Source organism: Ctenopharyngodon idella, chromosome 10 (genome assembly GCF_019924925.1).
Source record: "Ctenopharyngodon idella isolate HZGC_01 chromosome 10, HZGC01, whole genome shotgun sequence".
NCBI classification, from domain to species: Eukaryota; Metazoa; Chordata; class Actinopteri; order Cypriniformes; family Xenocyprididae; genus Ctenopharyngodon; species Ctenopharyngodon idella.
Genome location: NC_067229.1, coordinates 17,399,942 through 17,423,663, shown reverse-complemented (window position 1 = coordinate 17,423,663; position 23,722 = coordinate 17,399,942). Strand labels below are relative to the sequence as shown.

Genomic DNA, 23,722 nt, shown 5'->3' with positions numbered 1-23,722 from the left:
GTCTTAGTACACGATGTAACTACAGAAGAGTCAAGTTTTAACTAGGAAAAATATTGAAACTCTTTGGTCATTTTTGAGCGAGATGCTAACGGTCTAATTAGATTCAATGAACTATGCTAAGCTATGCTAAATGTGGTACCGCCAGACCCGGAGATCGGCTGAATGGATTCGAAAACTGTAAAACTCAACTGTTTAACTCTAGGGGAGTTGGAAAATGAGCCTATTTTCAAAAAAAGTGGAGTTTTCCTTTAAAGTATGTAAATGGCTTAGGAGTCTTGTTTCCCAAAGATCATATTTATCTTTGGATCCGTCGAACATAAACTGCAGTGCCAGGACTCCTGTCGCTCTACTTGCCATTTTGTATAATCGTTAGCTGTTGAATAATGCGTAATACGTCACTCGGAAATCCTGTTTCAGTTTGGCCAACCACAAGCGCCTTCTTTCCTCAGATTTTTTTGCACTCTTCTCCTTGATTTGTTATAATTTTTGGCAGTCTGTACTCCAGATGGTTAACAAAGCCTCTAAATATTTTCACGTTTTGATCTATGACATAAAACACACCAGTTATAACCCGCTTGTGATTTTTTTAAACGTTTATTGTGTCTTAAAAACGGCGGTTGCTAACAAATTGCTAAAAGGGACTACTTCCTTTGGCGGGGACTTTAGACGTCATAATGACAAACAGGACATTTGGACAGCATTTCTCATTAAAAAGTGTATAAGTATTCATACACAGAGCAGATCATAATCAGCGAGCATGTTTTTAAATAAAGTTGTTTTTTAAATAAAAACATTTATTCAGTCAGTCTGTTTGAATAAATGAAAATAACTAAATAAATACATATTTTACAGCCCAATTTCACCTGAAAATTATAGTAGGCCTACACCTTACAGCCTGTCACTGTATGATATGCTGAAATCCAAAATAAATGTCTGCCTGAATAATAATAATAATAATAATAATAATAATAATAATAAAACAGGACTAAATAAACAAATATAAATGAAAAAAAAAAAAAAAAAAAATTCACAGCCCAATTTCACCTGAAAATGATGGTACACCTCACAGCCTGTCACTGTATGATATGCTGAATTCCAAAACAAAAGTCTCCCAGAGTAAAATGGAAAAAAAACCTAAATAAATAAATATAAATAAAAATGTAACAGGCCAAAGTCACCTGAAAATGACACTGTCTGCTGCCAAATTCCAAAATAAAAGCCCTCCAACACACACACACACACACACACACATATATATATATATATATATATATATATATATGATGTTTTGTCCATACATTCTAAAACTAAGAAAAGTTCTAGTTTCCACAGACCAAATTCACATCAGATGGACAGTACACCTTATCACGGTGTCAACTACACAGTTTCAGGACATTCTGATGTTGTATTCCAAAATAAAAGCCCCCCAAACTTCATATCCATGCGCTGTTTTGTCTGTACATCAAGAAAATCATAAAAAGAAAAGTCCTAGTTTCCATAGACTATTTTAAACTCAGATGGAGAGTAGACCTTCTCATAGTGTCAACTACACAATTTCAGGACATTCTGATGTTGTATTCCACAATAAGAGCCCCCCAAAACTCATGTTTCAGCTGTTTTGTCTATACATTCAGAAAATAATAAAAAAGAAAAGTCCTAGTTTCCACAGACCAATTTCACCTCAGATGGAGAGTACACCTTCTCATAGTGTCAACTACACTGTTTCAGGACATTCTGATGTTGTATTCCAAAATAAGAGTCCCCCAAACTTCATATATACGCAGTTTTGTCTATACATTCAGAAAATCATAAAAAGAAAAGTCCTAGTTTCCACTGTTCCATGTACTGTCCATCTGAGGTGAATTTGGTTTGTGGAAACTAGGACTTTCATTTTTATGATTTTTTTTTAATGTATAGACAAAATGGCACATAGATATGAAGTTTGGGGGGCTTTTATTTTGGAATACAACATCAGACTGTCCTGAAACTGTGTAGTTGACACCGGGAGAAGGTGTACTGTCCATCTGAGGTGAATTTGGTTTGTGGAAACTAGCACTTTTATTTTTATGATTTTTTTTAATTTATAGACAAAACAGCGTATATTTGAAGTTTGGGGGACTTTTATTTTGGAATACAACATCAGACTGTCCTGAAACTGTGTAGTTGACACCGTGAGAAGGTGTACTGTCCATTTGAGCTGAATTTGGTCTGTGGAAACTAGGACTTTTCTTAGTTTTAGAATGTATGGACAAAACATTGCATATATGAGTGTTGGAGGGCTTTTATTTTGGAATTTAGCAGCAGACAGTGTCAGACTGTGAGGTGTACTATAATTTTCAGGTGACTTTGGCTTGTTAAATTTTTATTTATATTTTATTTATTTAGGCCTTTTTTCCATTTACTCGGGGAGACTTTTGTTTTGGAATTCAGCATATCATACAGTGACAGGGTCCGACGTGTACTATCTTTTTTAGGTGAAATTGGGCTGTGAATTTTTTTTTCATTTATATTTATTTATTTAGGCCTGTTTTATTATTATTATTATTATTATTATTATTATTATTCAGGCAGACATTTATTTTGGATTTCAGCATATCATACAGTGACAGGCTGTGAGGTGTACTATCATTTTCAGGTGAAATTGGGCTGTAAAATATGTATTTATTTAGTTATTTTCATTTATTCAGACAGACTGACTGAATAAATAAATGTGAAATCGCTTTGACAGAAGATTACTTGTTTTCAGATCACTTCTCTGACGGTCTTACCGTAATAGCCAGTGTATGCGCGAACAGCAAAATATAGTGGCAGCTAGATTGACCGTGCATTTCGCGGTGGCGACTGGCTTGGAGCAGCGAGTTTTATGCGTGTGAGTTAGGCGGCTGTTCATGCTATTACGCCGATGCTCAGATTTAAAAAAAGAAATGTGAATTACCCCTCTTGTAACCCGTGTTATCCACGCTGAAGAGATTGGAGTGTTCGCAGCGGAAAATAAGGCTTAGATTGTATTTCCTGTGTGAGAATTTGCAGCATGAGAACCAGGTATGACCTATATGTTTTATATGTTATATGTTTTATGTGAATTTTCAGTAGTAATACAGTACAGTAGATTGCTGTTTTTCTTTAAAATTAATCACCTCAGGTCAGGACTTAGAAAATACGAAAGTGAAACAGCATAAAATTTTATTTATAATAAAATAAATACATAGGCAAAATGATTTAATTTTGTTGTTTGTTCATTTGTTCCAAACAAGCAGTTTAAACAACATTAGTGTGCTATTTATATCATGTCCTTGCATTACACGTCGTTCTAATGCACTGAACTGTGGTTGTATTTCCGAGAATTTTGTACTGTAATGAACTGTAATCTACGATGTGTAAAAATATTTTACAACAGTGTGCTACAAAAAGATGTAGTATTAGGCTTTTCATACGCAGCTCAGTTTGTGCTGTGTCATTGCACCACAAATGCTGCTTTACAATTCAGCACTGAATCAGCTATTTTGGAAAGTCAATCAGTATTGTTTATTGTTTATTATGTGGTACAAAGAATAACTTTTGTGTTTTTTTTTTTTTTTTTGCCGCTGTTGTAAATATATAAATAATATATGTTTTTTTTTTGTTGTTTTGGTTTTTTTTCTACAGCTTCTGTGTCTGTGTGTTTGCAGTATTGATAAACAAAGGTGAGTGTAGCAGGAACCACATTTTCATTGGGTAAGTCTGACTATTTTATGTAATGCATCAGTAAAAAAAAAAAAAAAAAAAAAAGACTGTTGTTGTTTTTTTTTTAATCAGGAAAGAGGTAGAATTGATTTTCAAGGGCGTGTATTATTTACAGTGTGTCTGCAGGCCACAGTTAAAGGGAAAATTGGAGGCTTTGCTGTCTTGCCTTGTACTTCCACTGACAATGACCTTAAATATGAAGATATAACAGTTTATTGGAGACATAACAGCAGCCAAAAAGTTTATGACATAATTGAGGGTAAAGGTTCAGTAGAGAAGCAGGATCCGGCATACAAGAACAGAGCTGAAACCTTCCCTGAGGAGTATATGAAAGGAAACTTCTCACTCAAACTCAACAAACTTCAATACAGTGATACAGGAAAGTACATCTGCTACATCACAAAGGCACATCAAAATCCAAGCACACAGCTTTTCATCGAAGGTATATGCAATATTATTAATAACTGTTTTTTCAAGGTTGTCTTTATTTTTATTTTTTTATTTAAAAAAATCCAACTTGAATACACTGTTAATGACTGATTTAACAAAAACTTCTCTAAATGTTTTTCTGATGTTTTGTCTTACAGGCAACAGAGGAAACCATGGAGTGGAAAGAGGAGCAGACAGGATTGTGTCATTTTTAATTCTGCTTTATCTTCTGAATTTTATTTAAATGGAGGAATAATATTGTGTGTGTGTGTGTGTGTGTGTACTAAATAAGAGCCAATCGCTGAATGGTAAAGTCATCGCATCACTGCAGCGGCCGTTAGAAGCTCCGGTTCCTATGCACAGGCGTACAGTCCGTGGTCATAAAAATTCGTCTGCATGCGGCCACTGTTCAGAGATCCAAAGCTAGTCCACAGTCTAGTAAACGTTGCTTGCTTGCGCCGACTGAAAACACACGAGGAACATCATGAGATAGGAGAGACTCGGACATTGCAGTACTGAACATTGAATGGTCCATGTATGTGGATTTGGATAAAACAGGTAATCGCTTATTCTTATTATCATGCTACTTTTATTATCAAGTTAATATTGCAATTAATTTGCCCCGGGATATCATACCACATCACCGCATAACCGACGCGCTGCGAGGATAATAAAATATTAGTTAGATAGCTTACTCCTCATTTAAAAAACAACTTGTTTTACATGAAATACTTATCAATTCATGAAAAATACTCATTTTTTTCTCACTATGGGCCACAAGAGAAATATTAAGAAAATAAATTAGATTCATCTCTCATCGTCTCTAAGAGAATATGTGCAGTTAATGCAGTGCTAGATGTCGGATGTTTTGTAACTGCAAAAAAAAAAACAAATTACTATACAAAAGACTAGAATAACACAAGACGCATCACTCGCATTGTTTTGAATGGGAGAAAGTGCACTTATATTCCACCAATATAGTGGAATAAGTCACGCCTTCTAAATAAGAGCCAATTGCTGATTGGTGAAGTCATTGCGTCACTGCAGCAGCCGTTAGAAGCTCCGGTTCCTATAGAAACAGTCAGACACGCACTTCCTATATAAAGACGCGCACTTAGGACTGCGCATGTGCGCAAATAGTCTATAAACAAAGCATCAGGCTGTCTTCACATGAACAACTGTTAAAGTTACTCGTCAGGCTACAGAATGTATTTAGATCTGCAGCTGCTTCCTCAAGCAATCTCACATTCTTAGCAGACTGGTGGTACAGAGAATACAGCTTGGCAATGAAAAATTCGAAATGATTACATCCAGCAACCGCTTTCAAACAATCATGGACAGCCAATTCAAGGCGATGGGCCAAGCAATGTATGGACTGGATGTTTGGAAAGTCACTTAAGTCTTGCAATGACTCCAGTGGTTTTGCCAGTGAGAACTGCAGCCCCATCTGTGGCGATGCTGGTGAGGTGTTTCCCCAAAAACTCATAATCTAATCCCGCTGTATGAAGGCACTGTCTTAAACTGTTGTGAATGGACTCTGCATCTGTGCCCTGCGTCAGCTTTACAATGTCTAAAAAAAACATTTTCTATATCTCCTTTGCCACTCACATCACATCTCACGTATACGATGAGATAGGCACGACCATCTATAGTGCTTTCGTCAATGGTGATGCTAATTTTTGAATTGAGCTCTCGAATATTGGAAACAAATTTCTTCCGCATTTGCTGTGCAATATGACCTATAATCTCAGCGCAGGAGTGCTCTGATTTATGTGCAGTTCCCACCTTTGCGCCATTAAGCTCCTGAAGCTTCATTAAAGGGGTGAGCTTTCTGTAAGACAGCCTTTCCTTAGCCACCATATAGGCGGACCTGAATGATGTTGCGGTCTCCTACATTAATTTCAAATTCACCTTAATTACTTTATTTGTCAGAATCGCCTTTTGCTTAGTCCAGTGGTTCCCAACCTTTTTTACGCCAAGGCCCACCTCCTCTCCGAATCAATACGCCACGGCCCACCTCCCCCCCTTCAGTCTGTATTTCACAGTGGTTTTTAATTTATTAAATGTAACGTAATAATAATTAAAGTAATAAATTATATTAATATATTTTAATTAATTTTAATTTATCTCGGGGCCCACCTGGAGGATCACTGAGGCCCCCTAGTGGGCCTCGGCCCACAGGTTGGGAACCACTGGCTTAGTCAATGCCACTTCAATGGCCCTCGTGTGTGCAATGCTGTCCCTATGTTTATATATCTTTTTTTGCAACTTGTTCTGAGCAGTGCTGCTTAATATTTCCCCATTAATCCACTCCTCAGACAAGTGCGTGCCAGGTACTTTTTCAGACAGAAGAAGGGTTTTTGATCATTGTATGATATTTTTTCCCGATGTGAGCCGTCAGCTCCAGTCCACTACAATTTGGAGTGGTTAAGGCCCGGGTACTTCATTTCCCGCGTTCCGCTCAGTTGAGTGTGAGAGCCTTTCAAAGAGACTTCTTTTGCCCGTGAGCGCGCAAGCCTTTCAAAGATACTCCTTTGGCACATGCACACGCGCACCATCCATGGTCATAAAAATTCGGCTGCATGCGGCCACTGTTCAGAGATCCAAAGCTAGTCCACAGTCTAGTAAACGTTGCTTGCTTGCGCCAAATGAAAACACATGAGAAACATCATGAAATAGGAGAGACTCGGACATTGCAGTACTGAACATTGAACGGTCCACATATGTGGATTTGGATAAAACAGGTAATCGCTTTGATGCCGCGCCTGAACGGCGTTTGTTCCTTCACAGTGGCGTATAGCGGACGGGCATGCAGGACTAATGAATTATTCTTATTATCATGCTACTTTTATTATTAAGTTATTGCAATTAATTTGCCCCGCGATATCATAGCGCATCACATAGCGCATCACCACAATAAAATAGTAGTTAGCTTACTCCTCATTTAAAAAACAACTTGTTTGACATGAAATACTTCTCGATTCACGAAAAATACTATTTTTTTTCTCACTATGGGCCACAAGAGAAATATTAAAAAATTTAATATACAATTTTAATATACAATTATAATATATATCGCCTTTCTTACAGTATCGCAATATATCACAATATATCGTATCGTAACCCCTGTATCGTGATACGTGTCATATCGCCAGATTCTTGGCAATACACAGCCCTATATATACATATATGTGTGTATATATATATATATATATATATGTAAACATTTTAAAGCAGAGGCTCTGTTATTTCTTTTGATATATTATACATTCAGGTATTCATACAGCAAAATATTCTGGGGGCCATGAACATTTTATGAAAATGATCCAAAATGGTGGTGAAGGCTGGCAACTTTTTTTTTAAATGCTGGCAGGGAAAGCGTTAAAAACAAAATTATGCCATTCTTTTTGGTTAGCCGATAGCTATAAGTCAGATATATATTTCTGTGTAGAATATGAGTTGTAGTGCTGTAACGTTAAAGACTTGGCAAATTTGACTGAGGAGGACGAACTCCAGAGGACGGGATGATGCAAGTCTGGTCATTCTGAAAATAGAACAGCAGCAGAGATGGACTTATTAGGAGATACAAGGGTCTGTTGGTCTACCATTGGTGAAAGCATAGTGGCCAACTTGGATCAAGTGTGCCTCGATAACCAAATCACATTACAGCCTTGACATCACTGAATTTCTGTCAGAGGTATGAGTCAGTTAATCACTGTTTGCAGATACCATAGGAATGAATGAGAAGTGAAGAGTAAAACCCATCTCCTCACTTCTAGTTCTATCTATTCTTACCACAACTGGGGGGAGTACTCAGGGCCAAAATTCCGAGCTCGGCGTCCTTCCTCTGGACAGCATGCCAAATACGCATAACCTTTACCTATTTAATTAAATGTAAACTTGTGAAATGCACACTTCAGATGATCTGGATTCGACTAAGTCTGCAAGGTTTGCTAAATTAAATGTTTATTGGATATATTTAAAGATTTGTCTAAAATAAATGATATAAATGTTTATTTGCTGAATGCTGACGGTAAATAAGAAAGTATTATTATAACACTATAGTGTTTGCCTTTCTATTACTAATAGGCCTAATATAAAAGCAAACGCTATTGATACTTTTTTTGTATAGCCTAGCTACCATTTACTTTCTTTGTTTAACAGTTTTATCTAATAACATAGCCTATTAGACAAAACTGTTTAACAGAGACGGTGTGGTGACAAATGTTATGATAAATGCTGTAACTATGTACTACAAGCATAGCATAAAGATACCTGATTAACAAGATAGCTTAGTTTACATGCATCTGCATTTACCCTATACATGTATTCACAATAATCTGTTATGCTTTTTCTAATATTATCTTTCATGCAATATGGAATGTAGCTGTCTGTGAATGTAAACGATCTGCAAAGTTGTGAAGTCGAAAGTGCACGATAAATAAAGTTCCTGGCTGCGTCTGAAACTGCATACTCACTGAGTAGGTACTTAATTTCAATAAGTACTTAAGAGCTAAAAGAGTAGGTACTATATAGCCTGATCTCGTTGAGTATGAATGCGATCCGGACGCCATCCGCTATGTTGACGTTATCATGTGACCTACGACTTTATCACAAGCTCAACAACTTAAAGAGTGACAGGTTTAATTCATCTATTATGTAAATATCTTGATATTGTTTAAACTTGCTCATTTTGTGGTCTTGTTGAAGAAACAGCTGCCCATTTATTTTCTGATTGTAGTATAACAAAGAAGATCTCACCTTTGGAGAAGACTGTTGATTATATACTCTAAAAATATAAGCATCACTAAAATTAAGATTACCCCAGAATGAATTGCATTGCTAGCCCACCCCAACACTTATGCACAATAATAATGATAAATGCTGACCAATACTTAAATATATTACTTTTTTCCCCTTTTTTAGTAAAACAAGCAAAATGTAATGTTTTGTCATATGACATATCTATGCATGAATACACACTAGACAAATACAGCCGATGTGAATACATCTCAATTTTCAGTTAAACAATGAATTAATGCATGAATTAATAAAATAATTATATTTTATTTATTGACAATAATAGCAAACATGAATAAAGAAGTAAAAGAATTAATAAAAGTAACCATCACAATAAATAAATACATATATAAGACAACAATACATTAAAACAAAGCTTTATTCAAACTTATTGTTCTAACAATCACGTATTTACAGGCAGTGAACCCCACATCCTACTGCCATCTCAACACAGCTGTGCCAATTCTGTGGCTTTATTTTGATGAAGCAGCTGACCACCGTGCCCACCTGTCTTTGCCATTCATAATGTCCCTCATTGCTGCTCTTCTCAGTGGGGACATCACTGATCCAGAGAATGAGGAAAACCATGTTGTCGGCCCCCCTGAACCCCACAACCTTGAAGCAAGAGTGGGAGAAGATGTGCGGGACAATCTGGCTGCCGCTGTGTCTGCTCCAAACATTCATGTGCCTGCTCTCCATGAGCATGACTACCTGTAAAACATTTAAACAGATCAAAACATTTTACAATTCATGTCAGCATTCCATTTCTTGCCATTTTTCATTTCATATTTTTAATCAATTGCATGCTAATTTCTGTTTTAGCTCTATTTTGTGGTGTAGTGGGCTAAACCGCTGAACTGGTAAGCAGAAGGTTGCTGGTTCGATCTCCGCAGCCGTCACCACCAGTGTGTCTTTGAGCAAGGCACTTTACTCCAGGTTACTCTGTTTTTTTTTTTTTTTTTTTTTTTTCTGAACACAAAAGGTTTGTCCTGCTGGTGTCTGTTCATACAATATCAGTCAATAGAGCCTGATGTCCAGAAGCTTCATGACATTATTTGATGATCCATTGTATGAACAGAAACCAGCAGAACAAACTTGACCAAAATCACATACTCAGTGTCTTTTGGTCTTTTTCTAGATGCTCTCGCTGGCTCTGGGCTCACTGAGGATGAAGAGACCACAGCAAGATCTGGGCCAGATGAGGTAATAAGGGCAGGTGGAGTGATGGAGGGTCTCATCCATGGCACTATAGTATTTCCAGGATGCTGCTGTGGGCTCCCCATCTTCAATGCTCACACCAGACGTCTTAGATCCTACAAAAATGCACAAACATAATACAAAAGCAGTAATTTTAACAGCACAATGTCATTTGATTTCTGTATTATAAGTAACAAAATGATCGTACTTTATTTTTTTGTTTCAGATTTTCCCTTTTTTTGTTCACAAATGCCGCCGTCACCTTACCTTGCAGGCCTTGCTCCACCACAAAAGCTCTGCAGCAAATGCACAGAAATCAAGAATCATAAAAGTGGTGTAATAACTCTGTTTGAAATGAAAATAAACTACAACTTAAGATTTAAATAGATTTTTTATTCATTTCTGTAGTATACTCACTTAAAGCCTTAAAGCTCATCTGTCCCTGTCACATCCAGACAAGATTTATACTACATTTAAATGTTGAGGTAGTTCCTTAATTTATCAACAATACTAATGGACAAATAAAATAGAACTTATGTTTAGTTACTTCATGTAGATTTGTTTATTTACATTACTTACATTCATGTAATGTAAGCAGTGTTGACAACCGTGAATTCTACTACATAATAGCACACATACATCACTCACTCAGATGTCTACTTCATGTTGTGATGTGCTCATCTGCAATACTTATCGAAGATTTTCCTTTCAGATGTTAAATAAACATTTAGTACGCGTCTTTATGATGTATATGGTTTAGAATTCATGTAAATCCACTTTGGAGACGCAAGTTATGTGTGCTTACTAGAGCTCCCCTGTTAGCTATACATAATAAAACAGGTTTTTACAGCAAAGTCGCAACTATACTATACTATCTAGCATCTTTTCACATTCAACAATTCAACAGTTTACTCAACAGTAGTTCAACAAATGCGTGTTTTTGGTTTTTAATACTCACATTTGAAAACAACTACGTTGCTTTTTTCCTCCGTTTTCGATTATGACATATCCTCTCCCCTGGCCTCCTGGGATAGAAAAGTATCCATCGGATGAGCACTCGAGAATCTGGGCGGAAGCAGTAGGCCATTCAGGAACTTTCGCCTACTCTTTTATGAATACTGAAGTTTCGGACATACTACTCATTTCACATACTGTTTTCTCCTACTATATAGTAGATAAGTAGGCATATTTGTACGCAACTTAAGTATATGCACAACTGAATCTTGCAAGAATTAGTACATTACCGAGGTAATTCTCGCCTACTCTTTTATGAATACTAAGGATTCGGACATACTTATTCGCTCGCCTAATGCTTTTCCCCTACTATATAGTAGAGAAGTAGGCGGTTTTGGATGCAGCCATTGTCTTTCAAAAGAAAGAAAGAATAGACTGAGTAGCCTAAACGAATTGTTAGGAATTCAAATCCAACTTCCGTGAAGGCTACACGTCACTGGGTAGCACATTTGCCTAATGCCTGCCTATGTTCTTTATTGGCTGCCCGCAAACATCTACTTTGACCCGCCCCAACGCTGTAGCTGGTTCTGTTGTATACATGTCAAGAAGATGCTGGTTTCTGATCAGCAAAAGCAAATTCTCTTTGTAAACACTTCCAAATGATGAAGATATGAAGAGTCAGTGGTTAAAATTACCACAGCGATACAACAGCAGAATAACATTTTCACGATTGGTTCTCAAATCTCCATGAGGTCTAAATGAGATTTACAAAACGCCTATTCATTAAAGATGGGACCATACCGACTTTATTTGGACCAACTTGCTCCTCAGAATCACAGTCTGTAAGTACAATTAATTATTGATGTATATATTTTCTACTGGGTGTTCAAAATTCACGTTAGTGCTTAGCTAATATTAGCACTATTATTAATACAGTCAAATGATACAGCTGTCAGAGATCGGCAAGGCTCCATCACCACCCAATCACCCCCTGACTAATCAGAACCAGAAGCGATGCAACTGGATAACACTCGCCTGACTGTGTCTGAGCGGCAGAGGAGGATGACCCAGGGTCTTTGTTTGTATTGCGGTTCTGGGGGACATGTTATCACAGCCTGTCCCATTCGTCTACCACAACCTATGGTGAGTGTCATCCAGTCAGTGTCTGTTAATACCCAGCCACTCACTGCTGAAGTTATTCTTACTGCCTCTAATGTCTCCCTTCCAGTACACACCCTCCTCGACTCTGGGTCAGCTGGAAACTTCATCTCCGAATCCCTCTGCCACCAGCTCAACCTCAAGAAGAGGCCCGTTAAGACTCATTACCAGGTCCAGTCGATCATTGGCAAACCCTTGACTGACTGTGCCATCAACCTCCTTCCGGATGAGCCAGTGGCCCATGGAAAGATTTATCCTCTCTCTCTCCCTGAACAGAAGGCCATGTGAGGAGTACATGAAAGAGGCTCTTCAACAGGGTTACATCCGGCCTTCCACTTCCCCTGCTGCTTCAAGCTTTTTCTTTGTGGCAAAGAAGGACGGAGGCTTGCGACCCTGCATTGACTACAGAGCACTCAACAAAATCACCATGAAATTCCGGTACCCTCTTTTAAGAGGGGTTTAAGAGATGCTGTTAAACGCAAGGCCTTGTTTTTGTTTCTTTCTGATAAACACAATGGGAGAAATTTTAATAAATATCCTGACGCATCCGAGCTTTATAATGGCAGTGAACAGGGGTCACAAGTATGAGCTGAAGAAAGTGCTTCTATCCACATCCATCCATCATTAACTTGTACTCCACATGGCTCCAGGGGGTTAATAAAGGCCTTCTGAAGCGAAGCGATGCATTTGTGTAAAAAAAAAAAATCCATATTTAACAAGTTATGAAGTAAAATATGTAGCTTCAACGTACAAAGAAAGTGTAATGCCTTTTGCAGTTCAAAATGCTCATGCTAGGTCCTACGCCTTCCCTATTCAACTTACGGAAAAAGTGTAACTGACGCAACGCCAGTTTACACTTTCATCATAAGTAGAATACGGAAGGCGGTCTGGCGGAAGCTAGATATTTTACTTCAAAACTTGTTAAATATGGATATTTATTTTACACAAAAGCATCGCTTCGCTTCAGAAGGCCTTTATTAACCCCCCGGAGCTGTGGAATATGTTTATGATTGGATGGATGTGGATGGAAGCACTTTCTTCAGCTCATACTTGTGACCCCTGTTCACTGCCATTATAAAGCTCGGATGCGTCAGGATATTTATTAAAATATTTCTGATTGTGTTCATCAGAAAGAAGAAAGTCATATACACCTAGGATGGCTTGAAGGTGAGTAAGCTTGGGCTAATTTTCATTTGAAAGTGAACTAATCCTTTAAGTCAGAGCTGGAAAGGCTTATGTTTTTTTTTTTTTTTTTTTTTTTTTTTTTTTTGAGTAATGCTAAACAAGAAAACTCAGCACCAATTGGGAATTGTTAAAATTTGAAAGTGGGAAATATTTAAGAAAATTAGTTCTAATTTGGCTAAATCAAAACGTGTTGAAGAAATGAAGGTTGTCAGTGAAATCTCATCTATTACCAAGATTTTATCTGAAAATTTATCAGATATTCAAAAAGCGTATTTAGTTGACTTGCAAATTAAGTAAATAAATTAAGAGCAAAAGGTGCTTTCATTAGGTCAATGCAAAGGTGGCTAGAATATGGAGAACAGATGTCGTCTTATTTTTAAACTTGTCAATTAAATATTGGGGGGGTCTGTCTCAGAAAATCCTAAAAATATTTCCCAATTTTGTTCAAACTTTTATTCAAATTTGTATAAATCTAAATGTAATCTTGCTGATTTAGATACTTTCTGTAAGCACCTTTCCATACAATTCTATTAATCAGGATGAAAAAAAAAAAAATTGTGACTCATTAAAACATTAAAAAAAAAAAAAATGAAAATTTGTACTCCTTAATCTCAAACGAACGTGATTTCTAGTTTCTCTGAACTGAAATAGTAGGTCAGTCAGGTTCTTTTTGCTTGTTTTATGAACACTATAAATTCGGTTATACTACTTGGTTCATATACTGATAAAAGGGGCAGAGCAAGAACGCATTCAGGTATTTGAACTGTACTTGGCTAGATGTGAACTTTGAATTGGAACATTACTTGAGCAGCGACAGATGACAGTTCACAAGTCCAAAAGAACACAAGTACAGACAAGATTGCAAAATGGAATATTCTCAACAAGTATTGAGAAATGGCTATTGAACATTTATGTTCTGAAAACACAACTTAAGAGACAGTTTTCAAGGAGGACAAGGTAAAAATTAAACATTTCTTATTCATGTTTTTGACACAATGCTTTTGCCTAAACATTAAATGATTCTTTAGAACTGTAATTTTTAAAGTTACTTAACTGCTTATGCTGTTAGGAGTAAATTTCCTGTTAGGTAAATTATCGCACTGGCAGTATTAAGTGAGGTCACCATAACTGAGGTAAATTTACATTGCTCACAGTGTTCACCAGTGCTCATCAACTTCAACATTCCTCAGTTAATAAAGTTCTAACATTGGTTAACTTTATTATTAGTTGAAGAAAGTTAATATTGAACTTTTAGGTACATAGGTGTCCCAAAATTAAAACTTGAACCCAGAGGAAATTATAATAGCATTTGCTCATCTTCAGTTTACAATAAAATATGGCAAGTCATTATGTATCTTAATTATAGCTAAATATTACAAATAAATCACAAAAACAATAGTGATTTGTTTAAAAAGCCTTTTAGATATTCAGTAATTGGTGAAATTGTGCACAATCACAAAAAAGAACATACATTTTCACTTTCTGACGTCATGTAACACACAGGGGCAGCTTTCATGTGCTTTTTGGGATTCAGGACAGATGACACACGTGAAGACATTCAGGTTCTTTTATTGCTTTATAACTCTGCTATCCATGCATATAACATTCATTTTATCAGTTTGTTGTTAGTTTATTAGTGTCCTAAATGTTTTTCAAATATTAGCCAATTTATTTGCTAAGACAGGGATAGAGGGGTTTAATATAACAAGAATTCAGCACACAATAATGGGTTGATGAAGTATTACATGACACAGACGCTTTGTATTGATAACAAAAGCAGCCTTTGAGACTGTGTGCCTGTAGGCTGTGAAAATAAAGAGTCAGTATTTTGGTGTATCCAGTGAGGAGATGAATGGCCTCAGGAAAGAAGCTGAAAGAAGCATTGTGATAGGCAGTCCTAGTCACTGTGCACAGTAATGGTGTGGTAACATCTAATTTTGGTGAAAAAAGTTGACTGTAGATTTAGATTTAAGTTTTATAGAACATTTTACTGATTAAATAAAGACCAACATGTCATAATTGTTTTAACAATACAATTAACAATACTTTTTTTTTTTTTTTAACAAACAGGAAGTTATATGGGCGTGGGATTTAAATAACATGCATGATTGGTCAGGTGCTCTTAGAAAAGATGCCATGTGATTTACTAGACATCAGACTATTTTTTTCTGTAAACTGCAAATCCTGTTAGACTGGATCTAAACCTATATTTACCTTAACCTTATCTACTAAGCAGGAAGAGTTCAAGTCTCTGTAGTATGACTTGATACTCATACATCCTTTAGACGGTGAACACAAGCTAAATATAAAGTGTGTTAGACTTAAAGAAATCAAATAATCTTACACATGCTTATGAAAAATTATGATTTTTTTTATTCAGGATATTGTGTAGAATAATCTAGAGCCTGTAGAATAAAGGAGCATCTCCTCAACTGTCTGACTTTGTTGATCCATCGTTCCGCAGTATGGGTAAGAAACGAAAATATCTGATCTTTTGCATTGCTGAATGACAATTGTTCTTATGTTGCAGTGCATTGTTGAATTTGAGAATGATTATTCTGTGTTTATTCTAGATCATAATCTGACCATTGTGTTATTTGGAAACTCTGCGGCAGTCCAGTTGCAACATGACAATATTTTACTTGGAGAATTACAAGCAGATATTGAAAATGTTGAAATATCCAGGACCGTTCCTTTGCAGATGAAGATATCAGGACGATGTGTCTCAGTGATCAACATGATTGGCTTACATGAGACTGCAATTGATCTGGATCTGCTCACTGGTCAACTAGTGAATGAAAAGGAAATCATCTCCTTCATCTTCGTTGTGCGACTGGGTCAGTTAACAGATGCTGATAAGATGGGTATTGAGTGGCTTCAGAGAGTATTTGGTGACAGAGTTCTTCCGTTTGTGATTATTCTCTTCACCTATGAGAATGAGGAGGAGTCTGACTCTATAATAGATGATCTGAAGAAAAACTATGCTCTGGAGCAGCTGCTGCAGAAATGTGGCAGAAGATATCATACTTGCAGCAAAACCATGAATAACCAATCAGAGATGAGAGATCTGATGAACAGGATTGAGCATCTGTTTACTGAAAATAACCAGCAGTGCTACACTAGTGAGATCTACAAGACTGCATTAAGAGAGAGAGAAGATGTGCAAGACAGGACATGTCAAAGTGGTAAGAACACAGATTTAGTTTCATTGATGTTATGTTGGTTCTCTGTTCATTTTCCTCTGAATCTAACGCCTGTATTCATGATTTACAACTTGTAACAGATAGTCAGTCGAGCCAAGATTCAGAAGCTAAATTCAGCTTTTAATGAAATAAAATAAAAACAAAGATGATCAAAAACAAAAAAACAAGAACTTCCAAAATCAATGAACAGACTTGACCAAACCAACACCGTAAAAAGACTATAAATGCACAATTTAAAGTCCATACTCCATACAAAAAGTCCATACAAAAGACTTTAAATGAACTAATTAACTAACAGAAGATAGTGAAACCAAGATAATGAAACCAGAGATAATAAACCAAAAAAGACAAAAAGCTAAAAAGAAACTGCTAGAACAGTATCATAGGCTCAAATATGTTGGTGTTATGTTTTGTTAAATTAGACTACATAAGTCTAACTTAGTTACCAGCCTAAATATATATATTTTTTTTTAAGTTCAGAATTATTTACATGAGATTAAGAAAACTTTAGTCATATCAGTATTCAACAAAAGAGGAAATGTCATTGTTTCTTTTAAGAGCACGGATTTGCTTTAACAAAATTTTAATATTTCTGTCACCTTTTCTGTTATGTCACAAGATCAAAACGCAATTATTGAAAAGAGCATGGACTACACCTCATCAACAGAGACAAGAGAGAGACTTGGGGTAAGTGTCAAGTTAGTGTAAAAATAGAAAAGGAGCAGGAAGTTCGAAGGAATTCCACGAATGTAGACACAGCTTATCAAAGTGTTTTTTAAATGAGTGGTTCCTTATTATCATTCATTCCTTATCATAGTTTTTTACACAACTTTTATGGTTTTGGAGTTATTTAGATATTTACCGATAAATGTAAAAGCACTTCCATATTAATCTTTTGGGTTTTTTTGCACATTTTATCTGTCATGTGCACTGCTTTCCATAGACAGCTAATCATGTACACACAGTTGAACATGGATGGCATGAAGGTTTCTTTCCAACAATTACTGGTTGTACTAAGATCCAAAAGTTCATCTTTATTTCAGTTAATTGTAAATTGTTTTAAGCTAACTGCCTTGTGCTATATGTTTCTCAGGGAGAGATGCAATCAATAGATGGTGCAAGATCGGATCGAAAAGGAAACAGAAGGGGGGATAAAGCAGAGCATCTATTTCACAGGCTTTATCTTGATAAAAGGCACCCCTTTAAACTAAGAGCTGAAGATGTTCTTCAACTAACTAAACATTCATTAGAGTCGCATGAGTCTTGTGCTGAGGAGGACCTGATTCAGACTTTCCTACAAAAACTACTGATGATGAATTACAGAGCAAGATACATTAAAACTATAGATACGCAGCATGATGGACAGCAAATAAACAATGACTTATTTGAAGATGATGGTGATCCCGATATTTTCAGAGAAATATCTTTGTTTCCTGAAGAAACCAACAGAAGAGTTGCTATTCACCCGATGGATGTTCAGATGGCCTTGTTTCATTGTGCTGATAGTTTCCTAAAGCAGCTCATGGTGACTAAACTGTCTCAGTGTCAGTACGCTCTGCCTCTGCTTGTTCCTGATCCATTCACACAAGAGATTGAGTTTCCTCTCTGGACATTCAGACAAATCAACAAGAGCTGGAAGATGAAGAACACCAACAATGAAATCATCAGTAAAATCCAGCCAGTCTGGAAGGCAGAAACACCTATGGTGTCTTTTTTCAGGTTTGGCTCATTGACCTCATCCAAATCTCAGCTGATTAACAATCTGATCAATGAGAAACACAACACGTTCTTTCACATGAACTGCCCTGGCAGCAGCAAAACCAGAGTACTGATGGATGGAGTGGTGGAGATCGCCTGGTACTGCCCCTCTGGGAAAGACACGGATAAATTTACTCAGTGTGTTGCGTTCTGTAACCTCCACGGTGATGCAGGAGCCAATGAGAAACAACTGCAGGTCCTTACTGAAATGTCCTCAGTCAATGTTGTTATTCTACCACGACTTGACAAGAATGATAAGAATGCAATAAAAATCCAAAACCTGTACAGGAGCAGAAAGCCACTCATTTGTCTTTTTACTGAGGATGAATACAGTGCAACTGAGATGAGGACAGGGAAATACAAAATTGGACTAAATAACAGAAATCAGTCAGATGTATCTGAAGAACTCATAGAAGCTATAAATAAATGTCTCTCGTCCTCGTCGTCAGAATCATCTTCTATTTTTAGACTTGAAAATGTGTCCAGATACTCAGATATCAGAGTAGATGAGGAACATGACAATGACTGCAGAAAAGGAAAAAAAGCAGCCCAACAGTTGATGGCTTTACTGGAGGAAAAAGAATTGACAAAAATCAAAGAAACATTTCTGCCCTGTCAGGGTGAACTGTGGCATCAATGGTGTGAAAAGAACAAAGAACTACATCGATCTCAGGGGAATGAAATAGACATGGAGCTAAACCAGAAACAAGATATGAAGATAATCCGTGCACAGCAGCATGTGTTGGACATTGGTAGTTTCATGAAGTTGTTTATTACAGAAATGAATTCACAGTCTTCAAATGAGAAGATATTTTTTTTGAAATGGCTTGCAATCCTCCTGGATGAATATACTTCAGCCGACCTTTCTGCTCTTCATTACAAGTATGATGAAAAATGGTCAAAATGCAGAGCTGAGCAACACATGACCAATGAGCTTGCAGAACTTGATAGGATATCAAAAGAACTTCAAGCTGCAACCTTTGGCTTGGAGCACATCCTGAGGGAGATCGGTCAGATCTATGAATCATGTAAATCAGTGAACAGTAACAAGGAAGGTCTACCGTGTAATTTTTCTTCTCTCCCGAGTCTTGCTGCAGACATGATGCTCTCTGGATTTCCCCTGGAGCTGATGGATGGAGATGCTGCTCATGTTCCTGTGGTCTGGGTTACTGCTGTTCTGCATGAACTCATTAAAAAAGTGGGAGACCAGAGAGTCTTTGTGCTGTCAGTTCTAGGGATTCAGAGCTCTGGGAAATCCACTATGCTGAACGCCATGTTTGGACTGCAGTTTGCCGTCAGTGCTGGCAGGTGCACCAGAGGAGCTTTCATGCAGCTGGTTCGAGTGTCGGAGGAGATGAAAGAACAGCTGAAGTTTGACTATATTCTGGTTGTTGATACTGAGGGGCTTCGTGCTCTGGAACTGTCTGGAAGGTCAACAAGGCATCAGGACAATGAAATGGCCACATTTGTTGTTGGTCTTGGTAATCTGACATTGATCAATATCTTTGGAGAAAGCCCATCCGAGCTGCAGGACATTCTTCAGATTGTTGTCCAGGCTTTCATGAGGATGAAGAAGGTCAGACTGAATCCCAGCTGCATGTTTGTGCATCAGAACGTTTCAGAAGTCACAGCCGGAGAGAAAAACATGGAGGGAAGGAGGCGACTACAGGAGACGCTAGATAAGATGACGAAACTTGCTGCTAAAGATGAAGTCTATGTAGCAGAATGTTTCAATGATGTCATTACTTTTGATATACAAAAAGATGTGAAGTATTTTGCACAGCTCTGGGAGGGCAGCCCACCCATGGCACCACCGAACCCATCATACTGTGAAAACATTCAAGAGCTAAAGACAATGTTTTTTAGCCATGCCTCAAAATCAGATGGCTTAGAACTGACACAACTGAAAAGTCGTATTAAGGATCTCTGGGAGGCTTTACTGAATGAACGATTTGTGTTCAGCTTCAGAAATGCTCTGGAAATTGCAGCATACAGAAAACTGGAGACAGAATACAGCAAGTGGTCCTGGAGTCTTCGCAGCGCCATGCTGGAAATTGAGAACAAACTACACAACAACATAGAAAATGAAACAATTAATGAGGTTTCAGAAAGTGATCTTCAAGGTAAACTACACGTAAAAAGTGAAGAAGTAGAAAAATCTATGTCAGAATTCTTTGACAAAGACAAAGATAAAGATATATTGATACAGTGGAAAGCATCGTTTTATATCAAAATCAATGAGCTTCAGGAAAACATTGTGAGAGAAACAACAAGGAAATTAAATGAGATTCTTCAGCAGCGAGATATGAAGAAAAAGATTGATGCTCAGAGGACACGTCATGAAAATACTCTCTTTGAAAAGAGCAAAGAACTTGCAATAAAACTCAAAGACAAAGCCAATGATGAAACGATCCTGAAAACAGAGTTTGATTCCTTTTGGAAAGACTGTGTTAAGAACATTACCAGAGAAACTCCTCAAATTAAAAACATTAATGTATTAAATGACATGAAACAACACCTCAGTAACTATAAAAGTGTCCCTGTAAACGCCTGGAAGAAGAGCAGGGATATTTTCTCTGTGCGGCATTATTCAGATTATGTACAGTTAAAGAAATCCAATGAAACTACAGGAAATGCCTTCAGATCAGCTAAACAGAAGTTTGAGGTTCAAACCCAAATTAAAAACTTAGTCGATGACATTGCTCAACAAGTAGAGAAAATGATTGTGTCGTATAACATTGCAAAGATGGGCTACAACAAAACCTACATTCAAGAATTTGCAGATCATATCAAAGAAAGAATAGAAAATTATGAGCAATGTTCCAGAGACTATGTGTTAACAAAGGAATTTTACATAGATTTGGTTATTTCCATATGTAAGAAAGAAAACCAAGTAATTATTGACCAGCACAGAAAGTTCAGGGAAGCCAACGATCCTGTTTTGTACTTTGAAAAGAAGAGCAAAGAGTACTATAGTGTTTTCCAGAAATATTGTCAAGGTGCAACATCAGCTGCCATTTTTGGTGAGATTATCTGTCAGAAACTGAAAGAGCCCATTCAAAAGAGTGTCTACAAAGATACTGCTAGAAATTTGACTGATGAAATTAAGACAAATTGTGAATCGCTAAATGGAAACAGATCTAAACTAGAGAAACACATCCTCAAAACACTGGCAGAACAGGAGGATTTTGACAAATACCTTACATACTTTAATAGTCCCAGAGATCACTTAAAGAGTTTCATCAGAGATGAAGTCAATCGGTATATCACTGATAACTTCAGAGTCAGTGCTCAGCCCAAGATGAAGAGGAACATTGAACTCCTGCAGCAGAAAATCATGGCAGCGGCTCATAGAGCAACTACATGGGTCAATACAACCAGCAGAGATGTTCAGAAGTGGTTGGATCACTTCACACTGCAACTCTCAGATGTGCTGATATTCTCTGTAAAGGACCTCAGTGGACTGAGTCATGATGGTGTTGATGATTTCGATCTCCTAGAAGATGTGATACACGAAGAACTTTCTTCAGTGTTATCTGAAATGCAAAATGAATTCAGCACAGAGACATTTCCAGTAAATCTGGAACATAACGACAGACCAGATGAGATTCTGATTGATCATCTCTGTCAGTGTTGTTGGATTCAGTGTCCATTCTGTTCAGCCACCTGCACCAACAGTTTAGAAAACCATACCGGAGACCACACTGTTCCTTTTCATCGAGTGGATGGACTCACCGGGTGCTGTTATGAGGAAACAGAGTGTCTCAGTGCAGATTTTTGCACAACATTAGTGAGAACTGGAAAAATGTTCTATACAGGTCAGTGGATTCCATGCAGAGAATACAGAAATGCAGGAAATGTTTATGCAGAGTGGAGCATCACCCCTGACTTCTCTGAGCTGCCGTACTGGAAGTGGTTTGTGTGTAGATTTCAGAAAGATCTGGAAGATTACTTTGAGAAAACATTCCACAGGTGGGATGACATTTCGTATGGATGGAGCCAATACTCAAAAGAGCAAGCTATCGAGAGTTTGGATGAATACATCTAATGACAGATGAAAATGAGTCACGTGTAGGTGTAATTCATAGACCATAGTTGAGTTTCTGAAATTCTAAAGAAAAAAATTCTTTCAGAAATCTTCTGGGTTTTTTTTTTTTCTTTTACTTCTATAAATTACATTCAATATGATATATACAGGAGAAATTAGTTCAGAAAGTTATGTTTGCCATTAATAACAAAGATGAAACTGTAAAGATTAATGTTTGTTAATTTGTAAAAGATTAAAAATGTATTTTATGAATGAATAAAACAAATGTGGATGAATATGTAATATTATGTTCTAGTATTCAGAATATGGGAGTGTTCATCAGAAAAACTGATAAACATTTAAATTTATAAGTTAAGGACATTACTGTAAATGTTAATAAATGCAAATTAAAACATTTATTGTCTGTAGTGTACATTGAACACTTCACATGTCCCAAAAATCCATCACTGTGTCTTGACTTTGAGAATTGCTCTATAATTGTTTGTTCACTGTTATATATTCATTTATGTGTGCAAATTAAAAGAAATATAATTATTTAATTAATACTAATAATATTATTTAACAATGATTTTTACCTAATGTAGAAAATGTGTTTTGTCTAACATTTATCTAAATGATGTTTAGCAACGTTAGGGGAAAAAAACAAAAAAAACAATTGTGGTGCACTAGGGGTGTAACGGTACACAAAACTCACGGTTCGGTACGTACCTCGGATTTGAAGTCACGGTTCGGTACGGATTCGGTAAAGCAGGAGGGGAGAAAACTAAACATAAAATTGCTTTTATTATTATTATTAAACAGTGGTTTACTAAACAAATTGTGTTTTTGTCTTTAAATATTTTAAAATAAATTATAACAAAGTTTCATTAGGATAAAATTATCTTTGCTGATGCCATAAACTATGTAGGGAGCCCTTGAATATTATGCTACTCTAATATTAAAGGTTAACAACTGAGCCCAAACTATTAGCCTAAATTTAATCGCTTTTTATTTTTAGATATAATAATCAACACTAAGCTGCACGTAAGGCAGTTTTTGCATTAACTTCTAAATCTAATTAGAAGTTTTACTCTAATTCGTTGTTGAAATAGCCTATAATCATTTATACACAGTGGCTGTCATTTTCATGACAGTTTATTTAAACATAGGCCTACATTAAATAATCAAGACATCACTAACAGGTTAAGTAAAATATAATGAATATATGGGGTTAATACAGTGCATGTTTTAAATGAGTTTATTTCTCCGGCGAACTAACAAGCTGTGG

At 36.7% G+C, this 23,722-nt stretch overlaps 1 protein-coding gene and 3 long non-coding RNA genes across 7 annotated transcripts in view; all 4 read left to right on the top strand.

Annotated features, from left to right (window-relative positions):
* Nucleotides 1–23,722, top strand: part of LOC127521587 (uncharacterized) — a 95,687-nt gene that overhangs the window by 31,099 nt on the left and 40,866 nt on the right. The gene's annotated exons all lie outside the window — the stretch shown is intronic.
* LOC127521591 (uncharacterized) lies at nt 1,966–3,982 on the top strand. The gene is made up of 3 exons (XR_007932414.1): nt 1,966–3,042; nt 3,646–3,714; nt 3,839–3,982. It is a non-coding gene; the product is annotated as an uncharacterized LOC127521591 (long non-coding RNA).
* Nucleotides 4,392–12,805, top strand: LOC127521588 (uncharacterized). 3 transcript variants are annotated; one of them, XR_007932409.1, is made up of 5 exons: nt 4,392–9,665; nt 9,775–9,888; nt 10,091–10,155; nt 10,376–12,246; nt 12,332–12,805. It is a non-coding gene; the product is annotated as an uncharacterized LOC127521588 (long non-coding RNA). The 3 variants fall into 3 exon arrangements; XR_007932410.1 differs by having other exon boundaries at nt 10,091–12,246; nt 12,332–12,432; nt 12,538–12,805; XR_007932408.1 differs by having other exon boundaries at nt 10,091–12,246.
* On the top strand, nt 13,290–22,851 carry LOC127521582 (interferon-induced very large GTPase 1-like). Of its 2 annotated transcripts, XM_051910937.1 has the most exons (5): nt 13,290–15,008; nt 15,827–15,915; nt 16,020–16,631; nt 17,269–17,336; nt 17,743–22,851. In XM_051910937.1, the coding sequence occupies exons 2-5, from the start codon at nt 15,912–15,914 to the stop codon at nt 22,453–22,455; spliced, it is 5,397 nt and encodes a 1,798-aa protein (XP_051766897.1). In that variant the 5' UTR covers nt 13,290–15,008; nt 15,827–15,911; the 3' UTR covers nt 22,456–22,851. The 2 variants fall into 2 exon arrangements, with proteins under 2 accessions (XP_051766897.1, XP_051766896.1); XM_051910936.1 differs by having other exon boundaries at nt 13,290–15,915.

Bases quoted from the DNA above. Each gene is read 5' to 3' on its own strand.
- LOC127521582 (XM_051910937.1), top strand. The intron at 16,632-17,268 runs GTAAGAACACAG...TTATGTCACAAG, and splicing joins AGACAGGACATGTCAAAGTG to ATCAAAACGCAATTATTGAA. The intron at 17,337-17,742 runs GTAAGTGTCAAG...TATGTTTCTCAG, and splicing joins AGACAAGAGAGAGACTTGGG to GGAGAGATGCAATCAATAGA.